The 15,589-nt window shown below is 33.9% G+C and overlaps 1 protein-coding gene across 1 annotated transcript; it reads left to right on the top strand.

Moving 5' to 3' along the window:
* Nucleotides 1-520: 520 nt before the first annotated feature.
* LOC124369377 (small integral membrane protein 12) lies at nucleotides 521-12,127 on the top strand. Its single transcript, XM_046827377.1, has 4 exons — nucleotides 521-536; nucleotides 1,512-1,597; nucleotides 6,481-6,593; nucleotides 11,329-12,127. Exons 1-4 carry the CDS (start codon nucleotides 521-523, stop codon nucleotides 11,471-11,473), a joined length of 360 nt encoding a protein of 119 aa, XP_046683333.1. The 3' UTR covers nucleotides 11,474-12,127.
* The last annotated feature ends 3,462 nt before the right edge of the window (nucleotides 12,128-15,589 follow it).

Raw genomic sequence — 15,589 nt, 5'->3', positions numbered from 1 at the left:
TGAAGTTTAATCCTTTGAGCACCAATGTCCAACCAATGATAGGAAATTTTATTTCCTTCCGAAAAACACCATTGTCCTACTGGCAGGATGTTTTATAAATATTCATTATTACTAATAACATACATTAGTGTTTATAATGTTACATACACTAATGCATGCATATCCACAAAATTATCATCTAAGTTTCCTGGTTTAGTACATTTTTAACACAATAACTAACAATCTTGTATGTCTCTTTAATTCAGCAAATTCTTGAATACTGTTTTGTGGTCAGGTCTCCTCACTGTAATGAACATATTTCACTTTTGGTACGGTAGGAATTTTTTCCATTTTGTTGAAATGAGAATTGCTTTCCACTCTCTTGAAATGCCATTTGAAGATCTTGCTAATTATCTTGGACTCGTATCCTTATACAATAAAAAAAAATTACGATTTATTGACTTTCCTTATCTCCTTAGTCAGATCGATTTCTGCATCCCTACTGGAACTCCCTCTAGAGACATCTTTCGTCGCAGGCAACATGATAGAAACTATGAGTACTTTGCTCCTCTGCCTCGACTCCAACGCCTTGGCAATGAACTTTCCCCTAAATTAGACTTTGATTAAATGAGTGTCCATCAATTTTAAAAGGAGTTTTCTCCAGTTTTTGAATTGCACATGAGCAAAGACTCCTCCTCCCTCAATCTGACTGGATATTTTTATTGTTAAAATTGTTGTAATGTTTGTGTCTTGAGCTTATTGTAGTTCACATTGTTGATGTTGTATTTAATATGTTTATTGTTTGTGATATATTGTTGGAAAATGGATGTACCGTTGATATATAAATAAATCTTGAAATATTTTGTCCTCGCTATAAAATCAATAGATGTGAAACTGCAATTGTTTTGGTGAAAAGCCTCCACAGGGAAACTGAAATATTTCAAAATTGGATTGTTTTGATTCATTGTGAACTGGAAATCTTAGATGATAAGAATAACACCAACCATGTGAGCCTAAGAACCAAGATAAGTCAAAGATAATTTTAAAAATGTACCTTTCACTTCAGTTGGAAGAAAGGGACATTTCATGTATAGCTGTCATCATGAAAAATCAAGTGGAAAACATATTTTAGGTTTGAAGGTTAATTTGAACAACAATGATGGTGTAACAACTATCATTGGCATGTTCATATGATAATATTGAAAGTTTAGAAGCTCGATCATTTTTAAATCTTAAAAATTTAGCCTAGAATATATGATTATGTGAGTGGTTTCCAAAAATGAGGACAATCGGTTTGTGCACAATAAGTTAGAAAGTATAAGTCTCAAACCTTTGTATGGCCATTATCTTGAAATTTCATGCGAAATTTATAAGAACAACTGTGTTGTAAACAACCTGAGAATCCAAAATATTTTGCATTTAGCTCTATCATACGTAATAACTGAGATATTCATTTTACAAACTTTGAACCACCAGTACCTTGAAACCAATCTAAAACGAACCACCAAAACTTATGTCCTGGGATAATTGAGACAAAAGTTATGCAAAGATAGGGATAACAGCCATCCTAAAACTTTGTTTCAGTCAGTACTGGACAACAAACTTAGCTAAGATATGTGTAAGTATAATCTCTGTACAAAATTTAGTTTGAGTTAATTGGAATTTATCGTGTTCACTTGTATTATCAATGCTATGTTATTGTATACTTCTCACCATTTTGTACAGGTGTTATCTTAAAACCTTACATCAAAAACTTTTTGAGAGCAAGCTTGGTAGTAAATAACTTGAGAATTCTAGAACTTATTATATTTGGCTCTGTGATAAATAACAAATATAACCATTTATTTTGAAATTTAGCAAAAACGGAAAAAAGACTGCCATCTTGAAACCGTAACCTTACTATTGGTAATTGTCTGATAATCAGGTGTTTTTTACCATTTCCATATTGGCATTCCCGGGTAGACATTTATTATATGTAGTACTTACTTCAACACAATCAATAACAATTCATGTAACACGGATTTGTTGTGTCATCGTATTTAACTTGTAAGGATCAAATGACGATCTGTAGTTTCTGTGGTCACTGGGCTACTAATTACATGCCTATGACTCTTTCTAAGAATCAGTCAACCATAATCGCTCTGCAGTCCATAAATTTAAACCTATAATCCAAGAATGATTAATAGGCTCCACTCTACATTGCATTAGTGTAATTTCCTATAATGATCTTCGACGATGTACTCGTACAGGTTTTGTCAGTTTCCCTAGTTTACAGTTTGTTCTTGTTTTACTTATCATCTATCTTTATGATTATTGTTGACCCCTTTGCATTCTAGAGTGGTACAATTTTAACAGACCCATGCATTTTTTACCTGCATTTTTTTTGCTGTTTTTAAGTTCCTTAGTGTTCAAAAAGAATGTTGGTGGAAGATCAGTCTGTAATTACCAGCTTTTGAACAAGAAACAAATTAATATTACATCTGTGCCATTCCCTACAATGGAGGAAGAATTTCCGTATTTAGCAAACGCCAAGTATATCGGTGAGTGACAAACCGTTTGCTTCATCAAATTTCTCTCAGTGAATCTAGCAAACCACTTACGTCATTGATAACGATCTTTGACCCCCTATGAATGAAACGTATGCTGATAGGCATCACTGAAAGCAGACCTGTATAGACAATTTGTGTGGTGGTGTTAAACATTCCTTTGTATTTAACTAACCAATGGCATTGCTTTACAAATTTGATTATTGATCATTACAAACATCTTGCAGAGGTCATAGAAATGACTATAAAATAACAGAACTGAAACCCTCAAAATTTTTAATAGCTCAACATAGCGTAGAGTTTTTGGGTCATCTTTTGAAAAACCATAAAATCACAATTCATCCGGACAAAATAAGACCTAATTCATCTTGTTAGTGTCCAATTATATATAAATATGAATAAAACCACTGAGTGATCTTTTTTGATATGGTATTCCTGGGAGTACCATGTAGAATACATGTACTCCCAATAATACAAATACAATACATACACACACAAATACACAACACTACAATAATACAACACTCGATGTGATTACATGTGATACTTTAATCTCACAAATGCACTGTAAGCCCGTCATTCAAACTTCTGTTACTTCCCGTACAAAAATTTGTTTCTCTGTAATATGTCACGTACGCTTAGTTGTTTAGTGTGTGGATGTAAGAGCGTGAAACTAATCTATTTATTTACATGATGCATCTTTGTTGTTGCCTATTTGCTGTTTTCATGCTGTTTTTCAACCTAATTTAATTATTGTCATCTCGTTTTTTTGGGATCTTCAGTTCAAAATTGCTATCCAAATGGTTATTTTATTTAAGGGGAGGCGGAATCCCTATCTCCGTAATGCTAACTTTATGTTCCTTTTCTCAAAATCTATTAGGCCTATCATTCTGTAATTTTTACCAGTTATTCATTTGACTTTCATACATAACTTGAGTTTTTTTCATGTACTTTAGTCCAGTCTTAGCCAAGATATGATTTTTTTTCCTACCTGTTTAAAAAATATTTTATATTTTATCAGTTTTATTTTTTTTCTTGTAAGTTATTCAACTTAAGACCTTAAAAAAAAAACTCAGCTTGTATAGAACAATAATATATATTTTGAGTCAAAATTTCAACTCTGTATCTATAGTGGTTCCTGAAAAAAGGAACATTACAACTAAAAAATACAAACTTGCGGGGAAAACGGCAATTTAAATGAAAATATTTGTTATTTTGACTACCTAAAACATTCCAGCATCATATGAAGTGGCTGCTTCTTCATCTTCTTCAAGTTTTCTCTTTCTTAACTTCTCCAGTCTTCTTGACTATCTCAAAAACCCGGAGATAGCTTGATCAGCTCTGCGGATGCATTCGCTGTCCAAAAACTTCATGGCACGAATATTATTTATAAACTTGGTTCAAGTCCCAATGACTTTAACACTTGACACTTAGTTATGTTTACCATGATTGTAGCTGGCCACAGCTTCAAAGACACCAAATTCTAAAAGTTTGTAATGTAACAAAATTGTTCTTAGGAATTATGGTCCACATAACGCTGTTGACACTCTCGTTCACATTTTGTGTCTTGCCATGTGTACATTTTTTAAATAAATTTGGATGAATCAATGCTTTGAATATGGGCTTGATTGCTTGCATTATAGGTTCTGGTAAATTGTTCTTGTGCTCATACATTTTGCCTCAGCCTTGGCCTTGCTGTACTTACACCAAGATTTTTCACCTTGCAGGCACAATCGGTGCTCAAGTTTTTCATCAGAAGATCCCGTGTGGCAATAAATAGCCCATATGGCTTTGTCGCATATCTTGAACAGTTATATTCTCTTTTATGGCTTTGCCGTAGTATGACTGTATCTGGTCAATTTTTTATCTGTTAGGCGATACTTTCCTCCCAAAGACTTTCCATCGTCGAGCTTCTGTTTTTTCAAATCCTGCTTCAGTCTGCGCAATCTAGCACCCATTCCTAACGTGGTTTATACACTCTAATTTTTTAACTTCAGTATTTCCATAGGGTTTTAATGCAACAATGCTTTCAAAGCTACTACTGTCTCCATCACCTAGACAACTAACATATTCTTACTTTATACTTTTCTTCAGACCTCAGAAAAATTTGTCTTATACCGGCACCCTCCATGCTGCCGCTCGAGCCTTTATGGTTAGCGTAACAGTAGGCATCATGATTTTGGTTGTCCACACAAATACAGTATTTAGACAACACTGCCACTTTACCAATAGCTCGCGGCATTATACTTATAAAATATATTCTAATTCCAACCTGAATTCTCAAAAGTAAACAATAACACACAGTCACACCAATAATCTTGACAAAAGGTTATAATATGTTTGATTCAATTCAATTCAATTTGACAGCTGTGAGTCAGTTCAGACACATTACTTATGCAGTGTGGCCAACATATAGACAAGAAATAGCAAACAAAAGAAAGACTGGTTGTATAAAGACAAAGTGTGACAGCGCGCAATATTGTAATGTAAAACTTTTCTAAGTTATGCATATTTATTTCAGATTTTTTTCAAAATAGGTAACATATTATAATAGCAATGTGTTATATATCAAATTGTTCAGAAATAAATTCTCTTCAACATAAAATAATAAAAAAAAAATTGTTTAAAAATTAAATTTTTACCTTACCGCCTCCCCTTAAGTAATATTAGTCTAGGCATTAGAAGAACATATGTGCACGACACCTCGAAATGCAGTGTGGTGCCATGGTACTTTTGATACTTAAACTTTCTCGTCCACTCCTTCTTTTAGCAAAAATGGTGTTAAACTTTTTTTAAATAAAAACTTAAAACTTCAGTCTAAAACTGGAACTAATCAATGGGACCAAGTAGAACAGGGGTGTATTATTGTTTGTTTAGAATGTGCTGCATTGTCATAAATGTACAAGGAAAGATTTGGTTGATTGTTCGTTTTACATGTTGTTTTCATAAGTTATATGTTCAGTGGTATGTGTTAATGTTTGTGTACCGCATTGCTCTCATCTGCGTCACTATTGTTAGTGTGTCCAATGGACAGGGCAAACTTGTAAGCACAAAATTAGGCATATATAACTATTAATTTATCATATGTGTGAAGATGGATGTCTAAAAAAGATTGTGCAACAATAAGGAATGAGTGAAGTCTACCGGCCTGTGCAATAATCCCTCCTACTAATGCTTACTAAATCCATCATTTTATAGGGGGAAGGGATGCCAATGCCACAGATGTTAGGGTAGATAAGTAGAACGATTGCAAGCTTCAACAGCTAAACAATGCAAGGCGGACTGGGTCCTATCACAGAGAGAAAATTGTACTTATCTTCATGTGTATATTAGATAAGTTTTCGTAATGTTGGGAGTTGTATTTCTGTAACAGACATTTAAAGTTGGTATTAATTAATATTTAGTCTTGATTTAATCTGAATGCCATCCAAATTGTGTAATTTAAATTCATCAAAGCTGGCTGTCCTTGATTGGGTTGCGTTCCCCTTTGCTCTTTCAGTCTGCTCCGAAGCTGCAATCCATTACAACAGACGTTGTTTTAACAATTCTGATGTTTTTTTAAACAACTTTGGCAATTTCTTTAATAAAAGTGAAAGTGACATGTGAGCTTTAAGTGTGTCATGTATTCTCGCTTTTAGCTTTTCTAGAAGACTTCATTTTCACTAGTATTGCATGCTTAGGTTTCAGGGCTATTTTGGACATATGAATTTTTATGAATTGTACTGGTCGAGTGTTATTCACTTGGGATAGGATCATTGAGGTGTAGGGTTGGGTGGATGTCTCACTCAAACAGACTTACCTGAGAGTTTTGATATCAATTTAGACTTAAAACCGAATACCAATTTTTATTTTTTAACATCCTGTATTGTGGAGTTTCTTTTACTTCAAACTTGTAAAGTATTTTTCCATTTATTTATTCTTTTTGTTTGTTTAGATGCTTCCATATTTGTATCAGGTATTGAGGACGTATGCTCCTGTTGTGACACTCCCAGTTGCCATTATAATTGGAGCAGTTGGGTACACGTTAGAGAATAGGTTGTCACGAAAGACTACTCCAAGTATTGAAAGGTATTACCGAAATATAATACTTAATGTGAATATTTAGTTTTATTTTGTTTGTGCCTTTGGTGATCCATCATGCTAATTCAGTTTTATATGATATGTCTCAGTATGAGTTCTACATCCTCTTACACACAGCATTGTTGGCTATGTATTCATGTCAATTAATTCAAGAATTTACATAACATAATGATGTGGTCTTATGTTAAAATTATCATAAAGGCTTGTACAACAGTGAAACAAGTCACAATCCTTCCAGGGTTATCCTGCAATGAATTATGAAAATAACAGTGTGTTTTATAAATTATACTTCACTAACACAATCACTAAGCGTGGCATAGTTATACTTATAATTACTTCTGTCCTGCAGAAGGATGTCACCAGTTCCAAGTCTCTGTTTAGAAAGTTCACCACTTACTTCCCACCATAAATTGTGTAACAGAGTATCAGTTCAGTTGGTTTGGTCAGGTAATGGATCTTCATACCGTATTTATGACCCTTCCCCTTTATGTACTGATGAAGTACAAGACCTAGAGATAATTCTTTGCAAGGATAATAAATTGCATCCATTTCGTTACTGAAGTAGTTATAGACCATCAAGCCTTTGCCAGCATGTTATTAGTGTTTTTTAAAGAAAATGCAGCACTTCAAAATAAATAAGAAGCGGTCACGTGACATTTGTCCTTTCATACACTTGAAATCAGATATTTTACTGATTTTGCAGTAATGTTGAAACCTATTGAGCATCACAATTGTCATGTGAAAGATGATTCCTTCTTCGTTTCATGACAGACAAATTCAAGAAACACAATGCACAGTAATAACAAGAACCAATCTATAGGGCTATTTTCACATACTGTAGGCACTAATAACTCATTGTTTTTAGTGAATGTAATCTCATACGATCAATAGTCATTGACCAAGTAGGGTTATGAGAACTTCCTCGTCAAGATCATAGTCATCATCGTCCTCCCCACTTAGCTTAGGGAACTGCATTTCAGTATTTTCAGAATTGTTAATTCATTCAAGTCATAGACTTGAAAGATCCTACTTTTATTAAATATCACTAAACACTTGGCAGTAATAAGTAACTAGTGAAAAAATAATGATAAAGAGAATATATGCCACACACATACAAAACTGAACAAACTACTTTGTAGTTGCGGTTATCAGTTGGTGCGGGCAAAAGGACGACATTCCCCCTCTAAAATCTGAGCTCATACCTACACCTAAACACATCAGCCAAATTCTAGGGCTTTTTGCTTTCCCCATCAAGAAATAAGAGAAGTTCAGTATATTCCAGCAAGTTCAAGAAACTTAATGAATTACTGTAACCTACCAATGACCTTACTGTGAGATACCACCTGTATCTCTCTCTCTCTCTCTTTTGCAACAGCTCATCAGTCAAAATTTTGTGCTCAGCAGTCTGTGCTGCCCACACATAGGATCTCTGTCGAAGACACCTATCCTGTGATTTCTACGATGACATTGCCCTGTAAAAGGCCCTGTTATCCATCACACAACACCTCTCTCCAACTGTATGTCTCTACCCAGCAGGGATCACTTCTGGCTGGTTTATACCTACCTGTAACCCACCACTGGGCACAGCAAAAACCGATGTGCCACTTCAATCTGGGCAACCTTATGGATGTCCAGTAGTGGCACATCACTAACCGCAAATGTTGAGATTCTGGGGTTCATGGGCAATTCGATAGGTCTAGTCTACTATGGGAGATGACTGTTGGAGTTGGTGGGGTTTGTTCCCTAACCTCAGAGGTTCTTGTTAACCTCAACAAGGGTGTGCCACCCCCGGCCTACTTTGACTGGAGAGGCTGGTTCAGAGCTGGCTGGCCTCCTCTTCTTCCGGGGAGACATGACTTTGAGATGTAGTGCCCTAATTCTTCCTCATGGATTTCGATAGGAGGCGGCCCCTACTCCCTAACCTTACCTATCCTGAATATCCTGTCACTCCGGAAGCATCGCAAAGGTTCTTACAGGACAAAGTGCAATTTATAAGCTTCTTGCCCTAAGAGAACAAAAAAATAAATAAAAACTATGTCTCTAGGGCAACCTCTCTGGAATGAGAGAGCAAAGAGCAAGCTTGCTTCAGTAATGCTTGTCCTTCGCCCAGGAGTTTATTACCTGTCATGCAAATGTCTTGGGTATCCCACAGAACGGCCGAGGCCCCGTGAACTTCATTGATGATGCTTCCCAGACGATTCTTGACCTGAACTCACTAGAGGACAGGGCATTAAGCCACTGTCTGTGAATTTGCCAATTCTCATGTCCTTGACACCTCACTCCATTACTGTGACTTCAACCTGAAATACAGTGGGGTGTTCATCCATAACATGATAGGACCCCACACCATAGCTTTCTTCCTGAATACTCATACCAGTTCCCCTTAGTGAAGGGGATGCAAAATGTTGCCAAATGGATATTCAGGTTGCGCGTGCCACCCAACTTTGTCAGATAAGTGGTTCTCCGTTCAGCGGGATCGATCGACCGGCAGTACTGGTAATCCATAATAGAAATGTATTAACCTTACCGTACTTCGGTTTGAAGCCTACTGTCAACTAGAATCCTAATTTTGATGTGAAGTTGAATATTTGTAAAACAGCAGCACCATTGCTTAGCCAACCAAATCTGTGAGGATCGGAAGGTACTAACGCCTTAGACCGGGGCTGCCTAGCTAGACTGCTGCAGCCAGTGTTCACAACCTAGCGAGGTCTTTCATCTTTCCTGCCTACATAGAGATCAGTAGAATATTGTGGATCTACTTTTCAGTCAGCTACCATTACAAGTACTATATACAAGCAACAGAACTAACTGCGAAGCTACACATTCTTTCTACGAATACCAAATTTATTTAACCCTTTCGTTAACCAGAATTTTTCTTTGTGTCTGAAAATTACTGGTGACTTTTACTCAAGGATTACCGAATAAAACCAACTTTTTAGGCTGTTGCGCACAATTTTACATTATTGCCTATAACTCCCTTATGTTTTGTTAAAAATTAATATTTCAAAAATTTTACTCAATAAATTGTGTAACAGTGAATATAGCATCTTTTTATACAATATATGTAAAAGTTAAAAAGTAATAATAAAAATTATACTTCCCAAAATAAATATATTTTTTCCTCAAAAGGAAAGCATTCCAGATACAAAATGTTATACTTCACTAAAGACTACATATAAAAGTGTATAAATCACACATTTTTATTGGTTGTACAATAAAAATACTATTTTATGACACTTTAAAAAAATTGTGTATGTTTGATCTATTGCACATATGTAAGATGATCATTTTTAGTTAATTTACAATCACAAATGTAGGTGGAAACCCATATTTCTGCAGGTATATAGTAAATAAACGTAATTTAAGTGAAAAGTAAAAAAAATTAAATTTGGAACGTCCTGGTTCCGGGCACTGTTATTTTTCAAATGTTACAGGCACATCTGTATAACACTGTTAGTATTTATTGGGTTTCTTCATGTGTCCAAATATCCGGACATTAGTACCAAAAGGGTTAATAACTGAATAAAACTTATTTCCAGTTATTCATCACAATAATATTTTTTCCAATAATATTACTAATAATAATATCAATAAATTTTTTTAGTCAAATTTACTATAACTTAATTGATATGCCAGGCTGGCTGAAGGGAAACCTAATCTATCTTAGTAACTCCAAAACTTATACAGCTTTTAGAGTAACATAGCTTTTTGAGGATTGGAATCTGTCCTCTTCATCAGTTAGGGAATATTAAAACATACAAAACTAAAGAACAGAAAGAAGAGAATGAAAAAGGTTCAAACATACCCGAAAGCTGCTTGGAGTCCAGTCCAGATCAAATCGCATACACACACACACAATGCCACTAAGATCTAGGACCTAAACATAGGGCTGGAAGCGCCTTACCTTTACCCCTTCTCCCTCCTGACCATCGCCTTCCTTTCCCATTGTTTCAGATGATGCGACTTGGTGCCGAAGAAAGAGCCGACACTGATTTTCTTATTAGTATCCCACTGTCACCTTGCTGGTGTGACGTGTAATTGTGGTTCTCATACTCGGGACTTGCGTTCTGTGTAGTGACAATGACTGGACTGTACTCCAAGTAGCTTTCGAGTATGTTTGAACCCTTTTTTTCTCTTCTTTATTTTGGCTGTGTATTAATAACCCCCCCCCCTCCACCTGACGAAGAGGATAGATTCCAATCCTAGAAACGTTGTGCTATACCTTTTGTAACATTTAACGATGGCAAATGTCTGAAATTCTGTTATTCTTTCTAATTGTCATTGTTCCACTGGAATCCATAACTAAAATGTACAACCTTATGCCGCTTCTAAAACTGACTCATTACACGCTCAAAATCAACAAAATCGGACATTGTAATTACCTAATACAAAATCCAAATGATAGTTTTAAAATGTCAAAGTCACTTTATCATCGTATATAATGAATATGAAATATAACTTTTCTTTTCACACAAGTAAAAATATGGTTTAGTGTTGTATTGCAGTTCCTGTCTAAACTTAGTGATCAAACTTTTTCCCAAAAGCTTATTAAAAATAAATTAAGCTGGAAAGAGGAGACTGAACATCCTGTTTAACATTATTATTTTATAACTATGCAACAATGACTGTAATGCTGAATTTTAAAATCGTGCCATATGCTGAATTCTTTATATTGAATTAAAAGAAGGTGTCCCACAAATTTGAAAACCTTCACCTTTTTCAGTGTTGAAGAAAGAAGAAGAAAGCGGCAGTTACAACTAGGCAAAGTTCTAATCTCTCCAGAACCTATCGAAGACCCCAGCACGATAATGCCAAGAACGATACTTGACAGAAATTTGTCTCCATCTTTGATGGACACTGAAGACTGACTAGACTAAGTAGATAATCTTGCAATTTTTATATAGGTAGGAAATAAGTCTGTACATGATATTTTTTTGGTTTATATTTAAAGTAGATCGTAGTATTCCTTTCCTTCTTTTTTTTTTAAAGGAAAGACTAATCACCTCCCACTAGTCATTTTTTTATTGATTAAAACATTTTTTGTGTGTTAGGATTAACTTAGAATCAGAATCAGAAGGCATTATTCTTGAACGTAGATTACAGAATTTGTGTCAATAAACATTACAATAATTAATGTACAAAAAACGTAATGCTGGACAATTCATTACAGTAGTATAATCAATATAGGATTTTCTTAGTAATAAGTTGCTTAAAAAAATTATATATCGGTAAACATGAACAACAGTGTTTGGCTCTGGCGTTAACAATAAAGAAATAAAGAGATGAAGAAATAAACATAATATCTGTCAGATAGATTTCAAAAGAAATATTGTATGATTATAGATAAATCATGTTGATTTAAATTGAGTGATAATGGTACAATTAAAAAAATATTTTTATTGTTTTTTTTTTTTGTATAATGGTTTTTATTTATTTTGAATAGTTCTGTTTCAAATTGATTAGTGCAAATATTATTGATTTATTTTAATGCATGAATTATAGTAAAATGTTATGTAAATTTATTGTGTTTTATATTTTTATTCCCAAACCTGTATCTTAATGTTAAGAAAGTAAATGTGAGGAGACATTAATGATTGAGTGGTACTTTTTTTTAATGTGCTTTTTTGTCTTTTGATAAATTTGACAGTTGCAATATTCAGCCTGATTTTTTCTACTTCACAGATGTAAAATCCTTGACTGCAGTTTCTGCTAAACACATTATTTCCTCTGTTAAAATTCTCGTAGCAAAGTTGCAACATTCAGACTAATCTTTTCTACTTCACCGATGTGAAATCCTTGACTGCAGTTTCTACTGAGCAGATTATTTATTAAAGTCCCATAAATTCCTTCAGTATTAATTAATTATTATATACTGATGTAAAAACATCAGGCTAATCTCTGTTCTGGTTAGACCTGAAGTAGTGGTGCATTGCTATTCTTGCCAGTTTTGGTATAGCATTTGACTGAAGATGGCTCTTCACAACAAGGCTGGAACATTAAATATTTTAATTGTGTTTACAAATTTTCGACGGAACATGAACTGGGAAGCTTAGATGACAATCGTGACACCACCTGGAAGTCTAAGAGTTAAAATTCTTAAATTTATTAAACATTTTATGATATTTTTGAAATGTGCCTGTCATTTGTCTCTTTATAAAAGTTCAGGTCACAGATTCAGCATGCTACAAAGGGATTGATCCCAATTTACCAAAAGTACCTGGTTGGATTTGTTGAGATCTTACTGAAGCATTAGACAATGTCATGTCAATAATTAGGAATTTGGACAAATCTGAGAATCCAAAGCAGCAAGCATGTTTTGATTGTTATTCAATAAATGTAAGGAGTCAAAGATCACAGCTGTGGACATTGTGAGGTGGTGTGGAGACTATCCTGGGACTCCTGTTCTTAGGAGTGTTACATAGGAGGTTGTGCAGGGGGAGAATTGTGCTTGTGACTATATGCCGATGATTAAAATGTCTTGTTTGCTTGTCGGAGACAAGAAAGATGGAAATTTCATCGTGTATAGGTTTGAACAGAATCAATTTTTTTGACAAAAGGAATATTTTATGGAATTAAACTAAAAAATATAATTACAATTCTGTTTCTATAAAACAATCCAGATCCATTTTAAACCCTGTGGATATTTTTTGTAGACATGATAGACTTGAGCATCAAGTAGGAAGCATAAGGTTTCATAGACATATAGGTAGGTATATATATAATTTCAATAAACATTGAATCACAAAAAGTACTTGCTCCACCGGGACTCGAACCCGGATCTCTCACTTGCCGAGTGAATGTGCTACCATTACACTACAGAGCCCTCACTTTTTACGATTCAATTATTTTGTATTTGGCCATTTATTTCACATATGTGTTTAAATAACCAAACTAACATATGATCGGAAGACCAAATACCTGTTAAATCACTTATTTACGTTCATTAAATTTGTATAAGTGGCAATAGCCTAATTTTTCAATAAACATTCAATCACAAAAAGTACTTGCTCCGCTGGGACTCGTACCCGGATCTCTCACTTGTCGGTTTATATATATATATATATATATATAAAAGAATTCTTGGTACAAATAAATTGCTGAAAAAAATATATACTAGTCTGTATATACTGCAATAAATGTCTAAAACTATGTATTTTACTTAAAATAATATATTTTTAACTTAACTACACATTTGGCTTACAGAAGTCTGTATAGAGGAACAATAATAAACTGCTTCGACAGTTAAGTTGTCCTACAAACAAAATCATTGAGAATCAAGAGTCATTAAAAAAACTCAGATTCAGTCAAACAAGATTTTTGTAAACTATATTAGTATTTTAACTGTGTACAGATTACATATTTTTTAACTTAATCAATTGTGTAAAACAATTTTATAATTCAATACTAGAAACTAAGAGGCATACTTGTAATACACCGGAATATTGATCGATAAATCTTAAATGTTTTTTAACAGTAGTATTTTTTAGAGTAGCATATACAGGAATGATAAATACATAATTTAAACAAACATATTTACAATTGAAATAGACATGTTACAATTTTAAGAAATAAGTACACACGGGAATATTTACTTCACTAGTGTCTTTTCAGAATATTTTAAATATAAATAACAAGTAGTATCAACTTCGATCTATTGGACATTTGGAAAAGAGTACTATATTTCTCAAACCAAGCAAGCTCATTAATTCAAATTTGGTATTTTGTATTCCAAAAAGTTTGTTAAGTGGTACAGTAGAACCCCTCATATCCGGCCACCACGGGACCGAGCCCCTGGCCGGATAACGATTCGGCCGGAAAAAACCAACCTACAGTACACAACACTTGACGAAACAAAACAATTGTACTGTACTGTACTAACCGCACTGGAAATAATCAACGAACTGTTTACAGGTTAAACCTATTAGCTCAACTGAGGACAACACAGGAAAATGTAAACAAATAGATACACCAAAATAACGCAAGAGTCGTGGGAGACTAGTGCGTGCAACTGCGCGTCTGCAAGCCGTGGTAAATAAATTTCGATATTGGCTTTCGGGAAGTGGCCGGATAAACCGAGGTGCGGTAAAACCGAGGTGCGGTAAAACCGAGGCCGGATATGAGGGGTTCTACTGTATGTTAATTGTTTCCATAGTGACAATACTATAAGTTTCACCAACAAAATAATTTTGATGTTGCAAATTATTGACTTACTGTAGCTTTATTGGAAAATTTATAGTGAAACCATTTTTTATTGTATGGCTTACAAAATGAAAAATGATTCAAAAAATATTTTGTCTAGTTTTTTTAGACTAAATTAGAAAAATTATTGAACTATACATATTTTGCTATTATACATCATTTTTACAGTAACTGTATTACATTAAGTAATTTATTCTAAAAAGAGCAAAATAAGAATAAACATTCTCCCAGGAATATTAAATTAGTTATGATAGTTTAAATGAAATATTCCAAAGTAATGTTCAGCATTACGGACTTTGGCTCTTCCAGCAACAAAACATTACAAGGAACTTGGCACCCTAAGGGTGTTCAAAGAAGAAATAAGACGGGTTGTTATGGTAAACAAGATATAAATTATGATACTAAAATGTATGAGGCTTAAGTAAGCTTAATTTTTCCGCTTTTCAAAATTGATTTCTTCTAATTTTTAAATAATATTATTAATTGTACGGAAATTACTTTAAAATAACTTGACTGTCCACAATACATTGATTGATTGTTAAATTTGAGCAAATGTTTAATTGTTTATAATTTACAGGATCCTCATCGTTAAAACACGTTTTCATAAAGTTTTATTGTAAATCAATTGTATATTCAATTGAAAACACCGTATCAGTATCTCTACTTATGCCAATAAACTAATAGTTTTATTTAGTAAACTTTATGAACTTGAACAATAACACTGAACTACAAATGTTATGCAAAGTACCATAAATTATGCTAAGATATGCCTTACATATTTTATA

Source organism: Homalodisca vitripennis, chromosome X (assembly GCF_021130785.1).
Source record: "Homalodisca vitripennis isolate AUS2020 chromosome X, UT_GWSS_2.1, whole genome shotgun sequence".
NCBI classification, from domain to species: Eukaryota; Metazoa; Arthropoda; class Insecta; order Hemiptera; family Cicadellidae; genus Homalodisca; species Homalodisca vitripennis.
This window is presented reverse-complemented; position numbering and strand designations above follow the sequence as displayed.

Coding starts and splice junctions, on each gene's coding strand:
- LOC124369377 (XM_046827377.1), top strand. Junction 1,598..6,480: donor CAAACTTAGCTAAGATATGT/GTAAGTATAATC, acceptor TATTTGTATCAG/GTATTGAGGACGTATGCTCC. Junction 6,594..11,328: donor ACTACTCCAAGTATTGAAAG/GTATTACCGAAA, acceptor CACCTTTTTCAG/TGTTGAAGAAAGAAGAAGAA.